The 21732-nt window shown below is 40.1% G+C and overlaps 1 protein-coding gene and 1 pseudogene across 10 annotated transcripts; both read left to right on the forward strand.

Moving 5' to 3' along the window:
• The first annotated feature begins 18 nt into the window (after positions 1-18).
• On the forward strand, positions 19-11606 carry HNRNPK (heterogeneous nuclear ribonucleoprotein K). 10 transcript variants are annotated; one of them, XM_015076270.3, is made up of 17 exons: positions 20-159; positions 2150-2226; positions 2334-2418; positions 2858-2955; positions 3637-3693; positions 5145-5188; positions 6068-6140; positions 6653-6724; positions 7224-7337; positions 7715-7843; positions 8468-8775; positions 8886-8940; positions 9253-9336; positions 9599-9614; positions 9692-9774; positions 10179-10348; positions 11065-11606. In XM_015076270.3, exons 3-17 carry the CDS (start codon positions 2361-2363, stop codon positions 11096-11098), a joined length of 1395 nt encoding a protein of 464 aa, XP_014931756.1. In that variant the 5' UTR covers positions 20-159; positions 2150-2226; positions 2334-2360; the 3' UTR covers positions 11099-11606. The 10 variants fall into 10 exon arrangements, with proteins under 10 accessions (XP_014931757.1, XP_014931756.1, XP_053061183.1 ...); XM_027048111.2 differs by lacking the exon at positions 20-159 and adding an exon at positions 408-517; XM_053205207.1 differs by lacking the exon at positions 20-159 and adding an exon at positions 408-517 and having other exon boundaries at positions 11125-11606.
• Positions 11607-15414: 3808 nt separating this feature from the next.
• Positions 15415-19100, forward strand: LOC106978589 (phosphoserine aminotransferase-like; annotated as a pseudogene).
• Positions 19101-21732: the final 2632 nt, after the last annotated feature.

The raw sequence follows: 21732 nt of genomic DNA on the forward strand, positions 1-21732 counted from the left end.
GGTTTTCCCCCCCTCCCTCTCCTCTGCCTCTAGTGAGTGCGCGAACGAGAAAGGAGGAGGGCGCTCCAGGCGAAAGCACTGCAGACGCCATTATTCCCTGTTTCTCTGCTGCTGCAACCTCGACGTCTTGCCTACGTCCCGCTTTTTTGCGGCCTATAGGTAATTGGGGTTTTCGGCGCTAGGGTATTATAGATTCAGGCAGGGGTTTGGCCTCCCTAAAGATTGCGTTGACTTCTCTCAAGCCCGGCTTTCCTCGGGCCCTTAGCGGCCTCACAACCTGAAGGGAGGCGCCGGCGCGAGGCGTGGCGTCGCCTCCTTCGGCGCCTTGATTGACGCGGCCTTGAGCCAATCGCTTTGCCCTCGCGCCACCGCTGGAGCCCGGGCAACCAATTGGGCTCGGCGGCGGGGTAGGAGAGCGCGGGGAGGCGGGGGAAGGCGGCGGGGGCCTGCGCTTGTTCTCTGTCTAGCTGTGACCGGCTGAGGCGGCGCGGCGGCACAGGGACGGCGGCCTCGCGCGGTGAGGAACGGGGCAGGGCGAACGGTGCGTGGGGGCGAGGATCGGAGACCAAGTTTGCCGCTTGAGGGAGGCGTTTGGGGGCTGCTTGGTGGTTGGCCGCTTCTCAGAAGGGAACGTTGCCCGTTTTCCCCTCCCCCCCACCTCCGCCATTTCCCTGAGCGCGTATCCGCAGTCCGCGTCGTGGTGCTAGAGGCTGCGGGGGGGAATTGCGAGGCAACTGCCTGTAGGATGATCTGTAGTTTTGCAGGCTTGAAATCAGGCATCTTGTGTAGGAAGAGGCGGCCGGCGGGCGGGACCCGAGGGCGGTGGAGAATGCCGCCGCTCTCTTTGTGTGGGCCCCCCGCACTTCGGCCCTCCCGGCCCCAGGCTCGGAGCTGGAGCGGGGGAGATGGAACGGTCGAGGCTGCCTCCGTTGCTTTGTCTCTCCCGCGGTGGGGGGAGGGTGCGGGGGATGAGATCTCGGGACCGCGTGGTGGGTGGGGGAGGGGGTCCGCGCTCGGCTCCGCCTAGTAGCACGTAGTCGCCATTACGCGGGCCGCCATTTCCTGTCGGGTCCGGGTGAGGAGCGGCGCGGCGCTTCTGGTCTCGCCTTCGGCTTATTCAACTCCTGTTACTCGGCCGTTGCGGATCCCCGGTATCGTGCGGGGCGGCGGCGGGGGGGGGGGGGGAGCATGTTTGCGTTCGGCTAGTCGCGCCCGTAATTAGTGGTTTTCACGGTCTGAGGAACGGTGACTGAAAGACTTGAACGATGAACCGCGGCAACGTTTTTATCTAAATTTTCCAGCATACTCCAACGCTTAGCTGAAGGATGGGCCGTAAGGATAGCGTTTCAGTTAGTCGTTAAAAGAGAAGCTTATCGACAAATGTTATGAAAGAATGAAAGGCACAAAACGTATCCTCGAGTTTTAGCTTTAGGCTGTCTGGCAGAAGCCACTTGACTCTTTTCTGGCAGTCCTGTGAGGGCTGGTGAAAGGCGACTTGCGGTCCTATCACGCTGACATTAAAGAAATAATTGTTACGATGCAGAGTTTTAACCTAACTTCAATTATTTCTATGGGGCCAGTATCAGCGTTCTGGGGTTCCATTAGCTGTATTTGAGTAATAGAGCAGTGCTGGCGGTTTGGGTCTGCTCCCTATAAGGTTTTTTTTTTAAGATTTAATTTTCCGGTACTTTGACCTGATTGTTGGATATAGCTTGAATTTGCCTTCGCTTGTAAACTTTAGAGAGTTCAGAGAATGGCCTTTCAAGTCAGCAATGGGAAGAGATCCACGAGCAATTTAAAATTGCAGTATAATCAATTTTGGGTACCTATAAATTTATACCTTTGGGGACAAAATTGAGATTCTGAGCTTATTACAGGTCTTTGTCGTTTCTGTATTTATTGTATAAAACCATTAGTTGCCGTGGTGGGACTCAGTCCAATGGCTAAAAATTCGTGGTTTCCCTTTTGCAAAAAAATCAGAGTCCTTTGGTTACTTTTTTTTCCTAAGGCTTACACTCACTTGAGAGTGTAAGACCCTAAAACGAGTTATAGAAAGAGCTCTTTAGTTTATTTGTATTCAGATCACTGTTCATTAGTATTTAGTAATGAGCAACCAAAAAGCAAAACTGATTTATGTTGGTTTTTATAGGCTACTGCAGCACTAGGGTGTCAGTTGGTCCCGCCCAGAACACTTCAGTTCTGCTCTGCAAGGATATATAATACCTGGTACGTTCTAGAAGCAGAGTCATTTCTTTGCGTTTTCTTTTATTTAGCGAGACACAAAGCTTACTTTCCAATAAACCAAATGTACTAGCCTCTTTATTTTTCAACAGATTGGTGTGTCCATTTAATTCAAGAAAATGGAAACTGAACAACCAGAGGAAACCTTCCCCAACACTGAAACCAATGGTGAATTTGGTGAGAACACATTTTTAGCAATTTTTGTGTTTTCTATTCTGTTTCATTATTTAGAACGGTTTAGTGTGACATCCCTGTCAGTTTTCTTCTACTTAGGAACTATATGCAACTGTCTTTTGTGTTGTTGACGGTAAACTTAAGATAAAGACAACAAAAAATATTTTTCTTTGCGTTTTACAACTTTTAATCCCTTGAATTATTTTGTCCCTTTCATTGTTTTGTGTTTAGAAAGAGTTTTTTGGAAGGGAACGTGCTTTGATTCATAATTAAAAGTTAGAATCTGAGCGGCTTTGGCCTTTTCAGTTAGCAACAAATCTGCAAACAGAACGGAGTTGCTTTCTCTGTCCTGTGGGTTAAAACTAAAATGTACTTGGATTAAAGGGGCTTTTTCTTGTTGATAACTGGTGCTTTCTTTGACATCTGAACTGTTAATTTCTAGGTAAACGCCCTGCAGAAGATATGGAAGAGGAGCAAGCTTTTAAAAGATCTAGAAACACTGATGAGATGGTTGAACTACGTATTCTGCTTCAGAGCAAGGTATAAATTTTACTCTTGAAAATCTTAAAGTAGTTCTTACTAAAGTAGAAATTAAAATAAGTTCTGGTTTGGCCCTCTGGGAAGCATCCTGAGCCTTACATATTAAGGAATGTAAAAGATGTGTGTGGCTCTTTTTAAACAGATTGGTAAACCGTGTTATTTGGATGACAATTAAAATGAAAGCCCTTAATACAGTGACGCTATGAGTAAAAGTAGGAGAAAGGGTATAGGTGATGATTAAAGCATTAATGGATTAAAGATTATACCTTGATTGCATTGTGGGGAAAATATCCTAGCTGGCAGTTGACTTGATGGGCATTATCACATCACAATGTGAAGGTACCTAGTGTATTTAAATTACCTTTTTCGGAATGATACCATAAAGTTAATCAGTACATAATTTTCACGCTCTGTATTTTTGGCATGCTTAATATTGCAAAGCTGTCTTGGTGTTTTCATCCCCAAAACTCAGTAGACTCTCGATTTTTTTTTTTTTTCTTCATGATTTTGATTTTGATACCCAGATAGATTTTCAGCTCTATAACCAAAAAGGGGAGGTTAGAGTTTTGTTAGGGTTTTTGTTTTTTGGGGGGGTGGAAGGGTTTGGTTGCAGTTTTAAAAGCATAGGAAGACCTGTTGATATAAGGGAAAGTAAATTTCTTGTGTTTATGTCTTCTCCAGAATGCTGGGGCAGTGATTGGAAAAGGAGGCAAGAATATTAAGGCTCTCCGTACAGACGTAAGTATTAAAGAGTTTAAACTACACAAGCAGCTTCAATTTATGTGTTTGTAGGAATTTAAAGATTTGCATCATAGAAATCATTCAATAGTCTAGATACAAGCCATTTGTAATAATTGAATACATAGTTGATTTCAAGGTTTGCCATTCCTGATATAACAAAGCACAGATTGAGTTTGGGGCGGGGGGATCTGTATTAAACCTCTTCCCTTTCTGATAACTTTACACCAAATTATTCACTTCAAGATAACATTTTAATTAGAAATAACGACAGTGTAAAAACCCTTAATTGCACTAGTTACCGTGTGTGAATCAATTACAGTATTACAAAAACCATTGCAGGTGGCTGATTAAACTCCGAAATTTTTATTTTTTAATCGTCCATCTGTTTAACAGCTTGCACATGGAGCACAAAGAGATTAATGTTGAGGTTGCATGATTTAAATATGGGTAAAGAATAGACGCTTAATCTTATAATTGGGAAACCATTTGTCAATGCCAATGATTTGTTTGAGTCTTCATATTTTATAGTGGGTTGACTCTTGTGATTAGACACATTAAATGTTGGTATCACCAGAAGCGAGCATATTTATAGGACTTGGCTACACCAAAATTTCTAAATTTTTTTCTCATAGTGTACACACTCTTAATGTTTCTTTGCTAAAGTTGAGGCAAATAATAACTTTGTGTTGAATACTTATTTGATAGTATTTCATTTCTCTCTTGGTCGCAGATCTTTGTATGTTCCTCCTGTAAACTGAACTTGAAAATTTGTTTTAAATTTTACAAACTTGCCTGCTAGGATCTAGGAATGCGTTTTAAACCTCCAGGAAACCAAACTGGTCTTTTAAGAGATAGGGTTTTTGGTGGTGTGGGAATTTTTGTTTTGTCTTTTACAAACCTCTCTCCTCTTAATCCAGATGTTCTATATAATTATCTGGGTTATCAATTTCCCCATTTCCTCAAGAATTTTAGTAAACTGAGTCATGACAGGTTTTGTGTCTACCCTCATGAGCCAGCCTGCTACTGAAACATCGTTTGTTAAAAAGAAAAAAAAAATAGCTAGTACCATCATTTAAGGTCCTTAAATGTTAAGCCACAGTCAGATTTAGAGAAGTCCATTATTGTGTTAGTCTTCAGAACAACTTAAGCTTGTTTCATTAATTGAGAGTATGAGTATAGTTTGTATTAAATTAAAATTTATTGCTTTTCCCCCTTTTCCCTCTCCTTGTTTTTTTGGCCATATATCTCCGTTGCCCATGTACTGGATCGACTTACCCCTGCGTTGCCCACCATGACGTTGGCCCATCCGCCCCTGAACGCCCATGTGAAAACCCTGGTTGGCTATGCCCAAAAATGTGCTCGTTGCCAAACGGGTACCATACTTGACAACTTCTGATTGAATGCCCATGCCCAATGCCAACATCCACGAACGCCAATGACCAATGCAGTACAATGCCAGTGTTTCAGTCCCAGACAGCAGTGGCCCCGAGCGGTATGTCCCAACAGTTTATGCCTCACTGCCTGATTAGAAAGAGAGAAATGTATTTTATTACCTGCCTTTTATATAATTAAATAGTATCCCCTTTAGACGGTGTATTGTTTTTCAAGTTTCTGTCTTATTTTCCCCATTAAGTCTTTTTGTCACTGAACTTTTACCGTGAGTTGCCCACCCAAACGATCCACTAATTTTATTTCGATGGAAGGAGCACAGCTTCAAGTGTTGCATATTTGCTGCATTGTAAATCAAATTGTTACCAAAATAGTCTCTCGCTCTGTCTTTGTGGCCCACCTTGCTTCCCAACATTGCCTGTTCATAATTTTTTCTGATGAAATGCTAACTCTGGTTCACTTTCCTTCACTTCTCATTTGTGTTGTCTTTGTTTTGTCTCGCATTTGTATTTGTTTTCTTGCAGAGCCCATTAGTGATCTAATTTCTAACTGGTATCCATAACCTTACTCCAGATATAATGTTCACCACTTGCATATTCCCCCACTTTTGCCTAAGAGAAGGTGTGCCAGTTTTACCAATGTAACAGCGAGGGTATCCTTAATTAACTTAGTGGTGGCGGGGAACATAAATATTCAACTCTGCTTCAGTTCTGGTCAATTTATTGCCCACTTAATCTGAGCCCTTCCAAGAGCCCATTCTCTCTGTCTCTCTGCAAGTCTCCTAATATTGTTATCATGTCTGTATTGGGCATAAAACAAAATGCATGTGAAAAACCTATAAATAGGCTACTTTAAATGGGGAGATTAAATAATTGTATGTTACTTCTCTGTGAAAGTTTGTATGACTACTGATGATGAACACAAAACTCATTTTTTCTTTTCCACCTTTTTTGTACTATCTGGTATTTGTGATGTTTGACAGCATATTGAGTATCAGTGCTGATATTGAAACAATTGGAGAAATTCTGAAGAAAATCATCCCTACCTTGGAAGAGGTAGGCTCTCTTTTTTTTAATGTATTTGGCAATTGAGGGGGGAATATTTAAAATGTTTTGGGGCTTAATAGGGGAGGTGGAGAGACAGTGGCTGTGACAGTTTGTAGCAGCGACATATAAACTGCTACATAATGTGCATGGTTACTACGTGTGTGTGTTTTAAAATGTAATCTGGAAAAAAAAATGTAGTCTGGCCACTCCAGAGTAAATACGAACTACCTGTGGTCTTGCATATGGGTGTAGCATATATTTTATGGGCTCTAGTCCTAGAAGAGGTGTTTTTTAAGGTAGAATATTGATTGTGGGGGCTGTGTTGGAATGGACTGTGTTAGATTTTTTTAATTTTATAAATTCATGTGTTTATTGGATATATAGAAAAAAAGTTACTCTTTGATTCTTAAGAATTTAATGGTATAGATATGAAATATGTTGTAGTAGCTTTACCAATATATGCGACAATAGCCTGATCACACTAGACACTTAACCTATTACTCTTATTTTTCTACTTTCAGGGCCTGCAGTTGCCATCACCCACTGCAACCAGCCAGCTCCCGCTCGAATCTGATGCTGTGGAATGCTTAAATGTATGTCATAGTGCCATTGAACCCCACTGAAGTATGGAGCCTGGCCCATAGGATCAATTTTATTTTTAACATAGTGTACTTATCCCGTCTCTATAGAAAAAGGCTTAAAAACAAGAGAAATGAATGGTCTTACAACTCACTGTTGACCCTGCTCCATGCTGCAGTGGGAATTAACTACATTTGCAAAGTGCTTTGCAGTCATTTTTATTATGGTGTTATTTGAATGTTAATAATAATTTTGTGGTAACAGCGACATGCTAAATGGCTGCAGTGTGGGTATGGTGTTGCAGGACCTGAAAATAAAATAGTTTTTTAAGGTGGTGCAGAATGTCCTTTTTGGGCCTGGCTATTGAGGATAATAAGCACATAACTGGTAAAGTTATTGAAATATAAATTCAGGTTGCTCACTGCAACAGTATATTGTCATGCTTATAGCAGATAAGTGTGTATTGGGGATTCTTTGATTTGGGACTAAAATCTTATAACTCTCCCTCTGCAGTACCAACACTATAAAGGAAGCGACTTTGACTGCGAGTTGAGACTGTTGATTCATCAGAGTCTGGCAGGAGGCATTATTGGGGTCAAAGGTGCTAAAATCAAAGAACTTCGAGAGGTAAAGGCACTGTTTGTTTTCTTCTCCTACTGTATACTAGAGAATAGTTGTTCATACACAGTTGGATCAGTGGACTTCTCTCCTTCCCCCATTTGACCTCCCTCCCTAAGATTCCTTATCACTTCTTTGTTCATGTAGTTTGCTTTTAAAATACAATGGCCTGGACATGCTTGGGCGAGTTTTTTGCCAAAATTTTTATACACTGGCAAGGTCCTAGAGCTATTTAACAGGGTTTTTACATGGTCGGGGGGGGGGGGGTACTGAATATGAATGTAAATTTCTCTGAACCTAGGATATTTTTTTTTTTTTTTGGTGTATTTCATGTATTTTTAAATGTCTTCTAATTAATGCTTCCCTTTACTATATACTTACTCCAGAACACACAGACAACAATCAAGCTTTTCCAGGAATGCTGTCCTCATTCCACTGACAGAGTCGTTCTTATTGGAGGAAAACCAGATAGGGTTGTAGAGTGCATCAAGATCATCCTTGATCTTATTTCGGAGGTACTTCATTTACGTTCAATTCTGTGCAACAAATCTTTATTCTAAAGTAGTGTCACAATGTTTAGACAAATGGCTTTTGTCTTATGCCTTTACCCATTGGGGTTTTCTTGTTTTTTGGATATTTTAATTTAAAAGTTTTTTGAGATGGTGGTTATTTGATTATTGGTGAGAATTTTAATAATTTTTGGTCCTTCGAGTAGTTTTTATAGTACTAGTACTACGTTGCATAGCTTCCCAACTGACGTCCTTCAGCGTGAGTTAGAGGCTTACCCAGGATACTGATCCCTTTAGCCCTTGAGATGTTTTTTTTTTTTTTTTCCTTTAAAGACCTCATTGTGAAATGTGTGGGTGGGGTTTTGTGTTCTCTTCCTTGAGATCTGAGGGTAAAAGGCTGCTGCTTCTTCCCCCACAAGCCAGTAAAATTTTCAGACTCACCAAAAATACTGCTTTTTTTTTAAAATACTTTCTTTCCTCCTATTAATCTTTTGCCTGATTGCTTTCTCCTGTCCCAAGTACCTCCCCGGAGAAATAAGGGACTTGAAATGTTTGGCTTGTTAACATTTAGTATGAAACAAGTCTCTTTTCCTTGTTCTTTTCTCTAACGTTGCTACATTTTTGTTTTAGTCTCCCATCAAAGGACGTGCACAGCCTTACGATCCCAATTTTTACGATGAAACCTACGATTATGGTGGTTTTACAATGATGTTTGATGACCGCCGTGGACGTCCTGTGGGATTTCCCATGCGGGGGAGAGGCGGTTTTGATAGAATGCCTCCTGGTCGGGGTGGGCGTCCTATGCCTCCATCTAGAAGAGATTATGACGACATGAGCCCTCGTCGAGGACCTCCTCCACCGCCTCCTGGACGAGGTGGCCGGGGTGGTAGCAGAGCTCGGAATCTTCCTCTTCCTCCTCCGCCACCACCTAGAGGGGGGTAAGTTTATTACATCCACAGTTAACTTACAACCGGCTACATTTGATGGGTAGATAGATTTTTGTTGTGTGTGACATGTACTGAGATTACAACACGTACTGTGCTTGCAGAGATCTGATGGCCTATGACAGAAGAGGAAGACCTGGAGACCGCTATGACGGCATGGTAAGAACTCTTCATTTATCATCAATGTATATGTGAGGGCCTGTAAAGGGTTTTAAAGTCAAGTAGTTGACGGTTTGTTGAAGATGATTGTTAATTGAAAAGCTTGCTTTACCAGTGGACTTGGTAGATAACTAGTTAAATCATTGTCAGTTGTTTGTTGAAATATTAAGACTTTTTTGAGCCATTTTTGTTTCCCCACAATGTATGATTGGTGCTAATAAATATTTGAGTGAAGTGAAATAGAAATGAACCTTATAAAATGGCTGAAATATATAGTCCAGGTTATGTTAACAAGTTCTATCTCTGACACAGGTTGGTTTCAGTGCTGATGAAACTTGGGACTCTGCGATAGATACATGGAGCCCATCAGAATGGCAAATGGCATATGAACCACAGGTTGAGTATCATGGGTGTTTGCATTCATGTCAATAATAACTTAATGTTTACCTCCTTGCCAGTAAGTGTTTTTCCCTCCCGTAATGTGTTTGTTTTTGTGCTATGTACCTGAAGTGTTTTCTTCCCCAAGGATTGTCTTCTAAAACCTAGGGAGAATATGGGAGGACTCTAGTTTCCTAAACTAAGATTTTAGGAATATTAAAATACCTGAAGGGTAGTTTTGAAGGCAAAGTAATTTTTTATTTTTTCTTTCCATTTTTAGGGTGGCTCCGGATATGGTAAGTTTTTTCCTTTGTGAAATCAAAACATTATTTCATGCTTTCTAAATGAACTTAATGCTCATTATTTAAATCAGATTATTCCTATGCAGGGGGTCGTGGCTCATATGGTGATCTTGGTGGACCTATTATTACTACACAAGTAACTATTCCCAAAGATGTGAGTATTCTTTGAATTCTTACATTCTTGTAATGTTAACAAGGAATGTTTAATGAGTCTTTTTCTTTAGTGTCCTGACTTTTAATAAAAGGTCTTAATAAAAATACTGTATTTTAGGATTAAAATTGTGTTTTACAGACTTTAGTGAGGTGTCTTTCTCCGGCTTGAGTCTTGCACTGTTTTTAAAAGCTGAGGGTTTTGAAGCCCTTGATTTGTTTATTAAAGGAAGTGTTGATGTGTGCTGTGTAAATAACATTATAATTCAAACCTTGATTGGTTAGAGGGCCTTAAGTAATCTTAGAATAAACTGTGCAAAGCTAGTACTCTTGATATTCATTGAAAATACAGGTAATATGGTTACTTTGAAAGTATATCATAAACACTTGTTTTTAAAATCTTTGCAGTTGGCTGGATCTATTATTGGCAAAGGTGGTCAGCGGATTAAACAAATCCGTCATGAGTCAGGAGCTTCGATCAAAATTGATGAACCTTTAGAAGGGTCCGAAGATCGGATCATTACCATTACAGGAACACAGGACCAGATACAGAATGCACAGTATTTGCTGCAGAACAGGTCAGTTTGAGTTTAGCTTTGTGCTAGCCTAGTACATACTAAAACTTTAAAAAGCCTTCTTCTCAATTGATTTTTCTTTTAGAAGCCATGGTGTCTCAACCTTTTGGGGACCTAACTTCTAAACATTCTAATAGCTTTGCTTTAATTTTCTTCTGCTTTCTTACTAAAAATGAAGACATTCAATACTAATCTTGCTGGAAGAAGCCTTAACCAAGCAAACTTCTCATTTCTCTGGTGAAAACTGCTGCCAAAACCACTTGTTATAAATTATACAGAGCCTGTAGAAAATGTAGAAGATTCAGTGGATGTTGGTCTAGTTCTGTGTGGAAGACTAGTGATTTTGTTGTTTTTAGATAACTAAATCGACAACAAATCACAGTCTGCCATATGGCACAGGCCATGCCTCTACAGGACAAATGATTGGTGCTGTAAAACGCAGCATTTCACACCTTACTGGCATTTCTTTGTCTTCTCTACCAAATATTAACAACTTTTAATTTCATTTTCCTGATTCTGCTCTACTAATGTCTGATTTACTATTAATCATTTTTCTTGAATTTTACATTGCTCTAATTTTGTAATTGCTAATGTTTTAATTCTTCTAATTGTAATGGACATGTTTATCATTTTAATTTAGCATTGAAATTGTCTTAATGTTGATTAAGATGTTACGAACAAAAATTCTAATTCGTACTTTTTTTTCTTTTCTTTTATAGTGTGAAGCAGTATGCAGATGTTGAAGGATTCTAATGCAAGATATTTTTTCTTTTTTATAGTGTGAAGCAGTATTCTGGAAAGTTTTTCTAAGACTAGTGAAGAACTGAAGGAGTCCTGCATCTTTTTTTTTTTATCTGCTTCTGTTTAAAAAGCCAACATTCCTCTGCTTCATAGGTGTTCTGCATTTGAGGTGTAGTGAAATCTTTGCTGTTCACCAGATGTAATGTTTTAGTTCCTTACAAACAGGGTGGGGGGGGGAAGGGCGTGCAAAAACTAACATTGAAATTTTGAAACAGCAGCAGAGTGAGTGAATTTTAATTTTTGTTCATTGTTGGTGGTTTAAAGGAAAAATATTCCCCCCATGTAATTATTGTGAACACTTTGCTTTGTGGTCACTGTAACATTTTGGGGGGTGGGACAGGGAGGAAAAGTAACAATAATAGTCCATATGTCCCTGGCATCTATTCAGAGCAGTGTGCAGAATGTAATGCTCTTTTGTAAGAAACGTTTTATGATTTTTAAAATAAATTTAGTGAACCTATTTTTGGTGGTCATTTTTTTTAAGACAGTCATTTTTCAAATGGCTGGATTCCCAAACCCACCCCAAACTAAACACTAAGTTTGATTTTCAGCTCCTCTGTTGGATATAAATAAATGCATCTCTTCTTGGACTTAGGCATAATATCTTGGCAAATTCCATTCTGGTGATTTCTTGATGATTTGAAAGTCCATTGCTTGGAAAGAAATTTTGTCATACACATTCATGCTTATAATAAGCTGGGGATTTTTTGTTTGTTTTTGCAAATGCTTGCCCCTACTCTGCAACAGTTCTCTATGTTAGTAATTGTGAAGGAGAACCGAGGTGGGGAACAATACTACAAATTCAGTAATGGTTTAAATATATGCCAGAAGCCTAATGGCAACAAGTTTTATTAATCAGAATAATATTTGGTTATGGAAGTGACTGATGCTAAATAAATTCTTATTATTTTTTATTAGATAATTTCTCACCTATAGACAAACTGTCAGCCTGCTAGTGTCTATTAGTTAAACTTTGTAAAATATATATATATTCTTGTTTTTCCATTGTATGCAAACTGAAGGAAAAAGATGTACCATTTCTCTGTTGTATGTTGGATTATGTAGGAAATGTTTGTGAACAATTCAAAAAAAAAAAAAAAACGATGAAAAAAGTTCCTGTGGATGTTTTGTGTAGTATCTTGGCATTTGTATTGATAGTTAAAAGTTCACTTCCAAATAAATAAAACTCCCATAATGCTAGATTTGATGTGTGCCCAATTTGAACAAGGGTTGATTGACTACCTGTAAAATTTGTTCAAACGTTCCTCTTGTAAGGAAATACAGTAATCTTAAATTATATTTTTTTTTGTGTGAAGTGTGTTTCTAGCATTTATAAATGAAGTCTGGCAGGGGTGGTAAATATAAAATCCCAGTGATTAAGCTCTTAATTTGTTAAAAGGGGGAGTCTAGCATAATGAGAGCTGAGTCATGATTATCCAGTTGTACAGATCTTCCTATTCTCAACACTGCCTACGAGAAATTTTAGATTTCTTAGGTTTTTATCTTTAAAATAGCTCTAGTTTGATGATTGAAAATGCTGACAGATAATGTAACAACTGCCTTACTATGTATGGTTCCTGGCTCATAAATTCCTAAAAATTTCTATTAACCTCCGACTGTCTAGAAAGCATGAGAACAGTTCAAGTCTACAGAGAACAATCAAGGATGCAATTCTGCTTTTACAGGTTTAGGAAAAAAGACTTGGACATATAGATGAAGTAGGGGGGTTTTCTGGAGTATACATTAAGTAGTACGTGCATGCAAGCATCATTTAAAGGCAGAATTTCATTCCTTTTTTAGTTTGGAGAGGAATTGAGTATTCCCTTGATAACTGAAATAAGTGTCAAAACATCATTTAAAACTACTGAATGCTACATGTGTAGTTTCCCAAAAGGAGAAATTAGGCTGTATTGCCACATGGGTGTTACTTAAGCATCCCCCTTGGGTATTTTAAGTATGGGTGATTGATGCGGAGTTGTTTAGGGTAGTACAACCTTGTGTTGAAATGAGCCCTTCCCCTACAGAAAAATTAACAGGTGCTACTTAGTCAAATTGTTAGTCTTACTGGAGGAGGACATCCCTGGAGAACACTGGCTTTCAGAGCACTCCTTGGTCATTCAAAAGTTACTCCTGGATTATTAGTGTGAAAGGGTTTTAACTTTTGCCTTTTACAAAGAATTCTGACCTTGAACCTATAAACCTACCAAAAAATTAAATAGATGAGAGAATATCTGCCATTGGAAAGTTGGATGTACCACTTGGGAAGGGAGAGGTCTTTTGTGTTGCCACATATTTGTAAATGGTGTTGGAATATGGGCTAGAAATTGAGTTAGGTTGAGAAATTTATCAGAAGTAAACATGAAGCTTAAAATTCCCTTAAATGGAACGTTGAACCAATTTTATAAGAAGTGACTAGTACATACGCTGATTTGTTAAAGCTTTAAAAATTTAAACAGGAGATTCCTAAAATGTTTTCAACTTAACATTTTGAAAGTTACTACCAAAATGCCAACAAACGTTGGAAATCATGTAGCTTGCACCAAAGTTTTTCAGGAATGAAGGTTTTAAAACCTTGCCCTGCCATTCAAATTTTGCCTTTAAAATGAGACTGTAATGTAAAATATTTCAATTTTGTTGAACGATCTAGTAGTTAACTTCTAAATCTTTGATCACTGATAACTACTGGAATGCTTAGAGACTGAAGAGGGAAATGAACATAGCAATATTTCTCTTAATCATTTTAGTGGTTTGTTTACAGTGTCTTCTGTTTGTGCTCAAAATGGAATCACTGTTCGACAAACAAATCGAATGTGAAGCTTGCTACTAAAGGGACATTTTGAATTTTCTCTCACAGGCCAATGAAAATGTTTTTGTTGACAAAGGATTTTAAGTGTCTAATGCTTTTTTTGGATTTTGGATTTTTTTTGGAAAGGGATTCATTCAGTCTTGATGATGGCTAAATGTAAATTAAATCCATTATAAATATTTTGCATCTCCTATTAACAAGGTTTGCCTGTTGCTGGCAAGTTAGAGATGACCTGAACTGTTTCTTCATGGAGGCACTGAACTTACAAAAAGCTTAATCAGTATTTCTCAAACTGTTCCTAGGACTACCTTTAAAATCGCCAATGGTGCTGGTTAAAAATATTTAGACCCCCACACCTCAGTTCCACTGAGTCACAATCTCCAGAGAGAGGTACCAGGAATCTGCATATTTAACAAACTGAACAGTTTAAGGACCAGTGTAATACAGCAATATATAGTAATGTTTCCATACCTTTTCATTAACTGTATTTAGTTTCCAACGTATACAGATACAGCGGTGGGCCCTAAGGATGCAGTGGTTAGAAACCCTTTTTTTGGAGACAGTTCAGTAACCATCTACTAGGGGAAAAAAAAAATGTGCTTAGGAAAGCAGAAACTAATGTGTGTTTGTACATATAGGTGTACACATTCACAAGCAGATTGGACACACTGTAGAGTTAAAACTAGAGAAATCCCATCGTGTTAGCCCAAAATTCTATCCCTTTCACCTCTTAGCAGATGCCGCTTGTGTACACAGCTGGCCATCATTTGCCCAAACCAGGCTTCAGCACTTCCAGTCAAGGAAGAAATCCGACCTCAGGGAAAAAAAGAATACCTAGAAAATTAAACATTTCACATCTGTCTGTATTTAAAATGGGGAGCTAATTTGAGTCAAGGACGTTGGAAAATCTAAGATGTAAATGCTTTGTAGGCTTGGGTTCCCATTTGCCAAATGAGTAACAGGCACTAGCAGCAAGCTTGTGGTTAACTGATAGACCAGCTCTCCTGTGACCTCAAACTTTCCTAGTCTTCACCTCATTTTCTGCCCAGAATCCGTGCTCCTCCCACTGCCCCCTGCTCCCCCAAACTCAGACCTGTAACCCCCACACCTCTAGTTATGAGAGAAAAAGTATGTCACCAAAACTATAAACCTTCCAGAATCCTTTCAGAAATATTTTCTTTCAGTCATCCTATCTCCCTTTTCCCTCTTCTTCCTTGAAGTCCTCCTATCATTAAGGAATAGGCCTCCTGGAAGGGAAGGGCCAGTTCACTTAGAACAAAAGTGTCTGTGGGGTCGGGCCAAGGCCGGGGGGGTTTGGGGGAGGGGGGTGGGGAGCGTGGCATATGACAGCTGTTCATCAGAGCAAAAGTCATTTAGATAGTAAAGAGAGATTAGGCAGGAACAGAATAGAAAGTACCAGCTAGGTCCTTCAGAAACCTCCCTAGGGTTCATCCAGTAGAGGATGATTAGTGGAAGCAGGAACTCCAGGTAGGTTGACTAGGAAGCTGAAAGAGAAGGCTTAACCTCACTATTTGGAGCCCTGCAAAGTGTCCCCATGACTACATGGGCGTGTAAAGCAGAGCAGAAATTGAGGCAATCATGTTTTGGGACAGAGAAACCCTGAGATTTGCACACACACTCCACAGTATTCCCTTTGATGCCCATATGGCATAAGAGGGACGCCAGTTGAGTGCAAATGGGCTTGCCATGGGGTCATCACAGTGAAGAGGAAGGTTACTGCATATCAGAGGCTGTAAGGAAGATAGCCTAGTCGGGGGGTGGATGGAGACAGCAGAATTTCAAAGGTTTGTCAATATTCATGATGAAAGCCAAAATGAGATCAAGTTAGTCAAGAAGAAAGCTAGGCCGAGTGCTGAGAAACCAGCTAAGACTAGCTTCGGTCCATTCAGTGGTAACTGAAGTCAGACACCAGAAGATCCCAAACAAACCTACACCTCAGCTTGAGCAGAGACCACTTGATGCTAAAGGCTCTTTACTCCTATTATCAGAACACCTTATACCCTTGGCACCCAGAAGACCTCTGGGAGGTCTTGGAAAGGTAGAGGTAAAAGACTTTAGAAAAAAAAAAAAATCCCTAATAAGGGGTCTGACCTTTAACTGAATAATTATTTCCCTTAAATTAGACCATATAAAACTGGAAAAGACCTCAACTTGCATTTAATTTGGCAAGTTTATGTGGTTTTTTTCTACCATCAATGGGAATGGGCACGTATAGAGAAAGAGGGCATATGGGAATTTGAGAGCCCTAGAAGTCAAGAGGTAAAAGGCAAGAAAAGTAAGGCAAATACAATCAAACCATAAGTTCTAGGTGGAGGTAGCCTCAGTTGGGTTGGAGCCTTCATCTGGTAGATCAGGTAGCTTTATCTAGATTATTGATTCATACCTGTGTTTCAAACTGGCACCAATTTTGTGTACAATTCAGCCTCCAGAACTCTGTGGGATCAAGCTGACACTAATCTCCAGTTGCGACCAAATCATGGCTTCACTCATGATTCCTTTGCTTGCTTCCCTGGCTTCCTTTCACCTGAGAACATTCCTCCAGTGAGTCACTGGCACAAGAATTCCTGACCAGGGCTCTGCTTCTAGGGACTTGATCTAAGACAGTTGAGCTGGAGCAAGAGCAGAAATTTACACGACCGAGACATCCCTGACTTAGATTTTGATGCAGTAAGTAATGAGACATTGAGTTCTCTCCTTCTCTGGAAGGGATGAGAATTTTTTATAAAGAGTAACTGCATTTTGCTAGCAGTGTTTTTGAAAGTATACATATGCAAACAATTATTTGGATACTGAATAGCCATAGGAATGAATTATAATGTACCTTTTTGTTAAACAACACAGCTTCACTTTGACCTTTCTAATAGGACCCAGCTTTGCTTTTGGAGGTTTCTCTCTCAGCCGTTTATATCCTGGTCCTTGGGAGAGTCCTTATCACACCAAGAGAGTAGGCATTTTACCAAGGCTTGCCTGACCTGGGAATTTAAATCTTGAGCAGAATGATTGATTGCAAGCCAAGTTACAATGATCATGGTGAGTTTTCTCAGCAGCACTAGTAGAAGAAAACTTTGGGCAGTTTCTCACACTGGTTCCCCAGCCTCCCCTTCTTCTATCTTTCACTTCTTCTTTCTCATAACTTTTCAAAACATTCTTTTTGCTTAAATTAATTAGACAGTTGCTGTTACATGCAGCCCATCAGTCAAAGAGGCTTATCTTGTGCAGGCAGCACTGCTAATTTCGGGGGGGGGGGGGTGGCAATAAAAAGCACAGGTCTCAGCTGCCACTGCTGCCAACCAATGTCACTTGGGTCTTCACAGTTATGCCATCTGGGGCATAAATCAATCATTGCCAGGCTCTCTCAAGGCTGCCACTGAACATTCAGTGCAATAACTTGCCTCAAGTTTCTGGCTTTTTCCTCCCCTTTCAGACTTGAATCAAATGCCATATGTCACAGAGAAGGGAACTGACTTCTGGAGCAGCTACCAAAGGGGCTGGATGATGTGATCTGGAATGAAAGAGGAGTCAACTCTGGAGGAGAGAACTCTGACCAAAGGGAAATAAGAGCAAGGAGAGAGACGCACCGCCGGGTGATCTGTGGCCTCCAGCCGACTCGCCCAGTGGATCAGATGCCTAGTGGACTGCCCCAGGCATGTGGTCAGTTTTGCCCCAGCCACTAAGCTGCTGTACTCAGTGTTTTTAGAGATACAAGAAGAATTATTAGAGTACAATTGGAATTGGCACTAGTGTTCTTGAAATGAGCCACAGGCCATCAGCCTCTGCTAAGATTAATAACAACACAGAAAATCTTGTGTGGAAATTGTCAGTTGTTCCAGACAACTACAAAATTATTTCTGTGCAAAGAGGCATGTCAAGGCCAGTTCACTGCTGTCCTCTTAAACCTGATTGGTCAGAGAGGTGTGCTACCTACGAGATGACAGGAGCTTGGTTAGCTAAGGCAGCAAAAGAAGCCTAAAAGTTTAGGAATGTGAATATTGCCTATCCTAAGCTTGGGAATTATGCAAACATTCCAGATCCAAGCCCATGGAACCTCCTATGTACATCGCTGCCCCAACGAGACCATGCACAGAGTAGAGTTTGCCTTGATTTCTGATGTCCAGGGAGCAGTGCTGGTTTGCTACGTGCCCTCAAACTTCCTATCCAGGCTGGTGGATGTTTCCTAGTTTGGTGTGATTTCCACATCCAACACCCTTGTGTGTTTCAGCATCTGTGTCATAGGCTTGGTCCTGGAGTGATTAAGAACAGCCGTGGAGAAGTTCAGCTCCATCAAAGCACAAATGATTTATGATATTATTGATAAGTCTCAAGGATTCTATGTATATCCAGTGGATCCCAGAATAGAAGCAAGATGAATATTCCATTCTGCATTGGCAATGCCAAAGGAGACGATGCTTTAGGAAAAAAGATTACTCACTAAAGCTCTTGAACTCAATGTGATCTCCTTGAAAGGGTGTGGGTCTGTGGGAGGCATCCAGCCTCTCTGTATAATGCTGACAGGAAAGAAGATGTTCAGAACCTGGCAGCCTTCATGAAAAATTCTTTGGAGATGCATCAACTATGAACACATTTTTTTTTTCACTATTAACAGTTAATAGGTTTAATTACTTAATAAGTTTATCTCAGATATACATTTCTAACCACATGATAGTAATGTAATTGTGAGGACAGCTTCAACAGTAAGTTCATATTCCAACATAAATTTTTGTTGAAAATGATAATCAAAAGGAAAATGACTTATATCAAGGCAATCATCACTTCCCCCAGAGTCTCTAGAGAAATAAAGAATAACTTTACAAACAGAATCTTGTGTCAATTTTAAACACAATCATAGAAATACTAAAGCTGATAATATTAAAAACTCCACAGGATTGTACCTCTTAGCTTTCACTTCCCCACCCCACCCCCCGTTTATGTACATTCCTATGGAGGCAATATCCTAATTTCCTGCAGTCTAGGGATTGAACCTGTGGCAAAGTCCATATTTACAAAGCCTCCAAATACTGCAGCTAATTTAGGACATAGCTTTCAAGTGTGAACATTCCCTACCCTGAACCCTTAGCCATAGACTCTGGAAATGGTGCTTCCTTACTTTATTTCTACTATAGCTATGAACACAACTTAACCGATATATACTCTGCCCTTGAAGAAGCTACAAAATTTAAAGCTACTTGGGAATGGCTACAATAAGTTAACAAACATGGTATTTTTCTTGAATGAAAATTTTATTATGGATTCTTTTTTTCAAAGAACAGCAAAACATTCACAGCTCTGCAAAGCTGGTGGGACTTAACACACCTTAATTCTGACTTGAACTGGAAACATTTAAGAGAATCTTCCTCTTGCTTTGCTAACAAAATCTAGTTTATGTTGTCTTTCCCTTTTGTGTGTGTGTGTGTGTGTGTGTGTGTGTGTGTGTGTGTTGTTTATGGTATCTTTGTTGCTACTTTTTCTAACTGGATCCCAGTATTCAAATTTGTCTGTGGACTTAATTATGCAAATTGAAGTTAATTGCTTCTGGAGACACACAAAGACACAGCAGGGTGAATGGGGTCCTCTGGGTACCGAATCTTGATCCTTTCCAAAATGACATAGTGGGGTCTCCTGGGTTCTACATCTGTTAATTCAAGTTTACATTGACTGTGTGGTGAGTAGTTTAGGGGTTCTAAGCTAAAGGGCAAACTGGGGATCTTTCTTTATCCTGTTATTCTCATAAAGAGATAAAAGTGACATATGTTTATATAGCAAAATCTGTTTTAATACCAAATAGTTTATATCTTTATGCATTTATATTTCTAAGAATACAGTTCTCAGAGTCCCTGACATTGTGCATTATAACATTACATTAGTAACAGTTGTGGCCCTCACCCTGCCCTGCACCTTTTAAGCTGCTTCACAGAAATGATTTAGAAGTTCTACAATTCACTCTTGCTTTCCTTCCAATGGGTAGAAGAGAAGGTTGGATAGTTGGTTCTTTATGTTTTAGGTAAGCCATTGAGGGGCTCCTGGGTGACCCAGTCAGTTGAGTGTCTGACTTTGGCTCAGGTCATGATCTCACAGCTCGTGAGTTTGAGCCCCGTGTCAGGCTCTGTGCTGACAGCTTGGAGCCTGGAGCCTGCTTCGGATTCTGTGTCTCCCTCTCTCTCTGCGCCTCTCCCACTCGTGCTCTGTCTCTCTCTGTCTCTCTCTCAAGAATAAATTAAAAAAAATTTTTTTTAATTAGGTAAGCCATTGAACTAAAATTCTCTGTTAAACTTCCTTATCCTTTGTTCTCTTTATACTGTCTGACCAGAATGATGCTGTGAGTTCTGGAAGATCTTTCCTTAGGAGTCTTTCCCCCTACTGTTTATCCATGGTCAGTATTTTATGTTGAATATGTGAAGGACATTAAAATCCTAAAATATCCAAAAAGAGGGAGAGACACAGAAACAGACAGATGGGAAATTCCTCTCTCTTCCTCTCACAAACGGCTCTGAGGCAGTTTCTCCCTATAGTTTTTCCCATATAACATAGACTGTGTCCACGCTCCTACACCAAGACTAGCTGTGTCTCTCCAAGGCTCGCCACAAAGTAGTGGCTAGCACAATACCACATCCCCTTATATTACTTTCCATCTGAAACTTCCTTTCTCCTTTCCTTCACTGTCGATATCCTCAGATTGCACCTCAGAAATAAAACATCGGCACTTAATCCCTGCCCCAGGTAAATCCTGCCCCATTTCAAAATAAACATTCCTTTGTATCTGTTTACTTTTTTGTACTTTTTTTAAAAGCAGGCTTTTACATTTATTATTGTTGAGTGTCCTCTCCTCCCCTCGACCCCGCCCTGCTCTGCTCACTATTTTTGCCCTACAGTCTAGCTGAGTGATTTATTACCAACTGGCACCAAGTCTCCAAATCAAAGTATGCAAGGGAAACACATTTGCGTGATCCCCCTTAACAGAAGATACACCAGGCAATCTGTCTACTTCTGTTTCCCAGAAATAAAATAACTAGAAGGCCTGCTGCTTCTCTTCCACATATTTGAATTTGGGTTCTGGAAATTTCTCCAACTGTCTGTGCAACAACCTCTTGCTTGACAATTTCCAGAACCCATTCCACTGACAGCTCAGCTTCAGCTTCTAGCAACCCTGAGCTAGAGAAGGTGATTATTTGATCAATATTTTACATTGTATCCTGAAGTGGTGAGTTCAAGATTATTCAAAGAGATATTGTAATTGTAAAGCAGTGCACACACCAAGTTTGGGTTGTGCAAGACAATCTGTCCGGCAGGAACTGATGATGACCGACATCACTCAAGTCTACCTCTTTGATGACATTTAAGTCTTGTGCATAACCTTGTAAAGGAGCATTAATGGAACTCAGAGAACCTCTCAAGGACTGTGTGATTTGTTCCACAACTTTTTTGTGTTGTTTAGACAGCAAGGGAAACAAATAGATTACTGGTTTGTTAAAAAGGATATAGCTCTGGAACAACCAGATAGAAGAGACATATAAGGCAAGTTATGTGGGAAGGGGCACAGAGCTTGAATCTCTGAAAAAAAATTTTTTTACATATATTTATTTTTGAAAGAGAGTGAGAGCACGACCAGGGGAGGAGTAGAGAGAGAAGGAGACACAGAATCTGAAGCAGGCTCCAGGCTCTGAGCAAGCATTCAGCACAGAGCCTGACCCAGGGCTCAAACCCACGAACCGTGAGATCATGACCTGAGCCAAAGTCAGATGCTCAACTGATGGAGCCACCCAGG

Source organism: Acinonyx jubatus, chromosome D4, assembly GCF_027475565.1.
Source record: "Acinonyx jubatus isolate Ajub_Pintada_27869175 chromosome D4, VMU_Ajub_asm_v1.0, whole genome shotgun sequence".
Taxonomy (NCBI): domain Eukaryota; kingdom Metazoa; phylum Chordata; class Mammalia; order Carnivora; family Felidae; genus Acinonyx; species Acinonyx jubatus.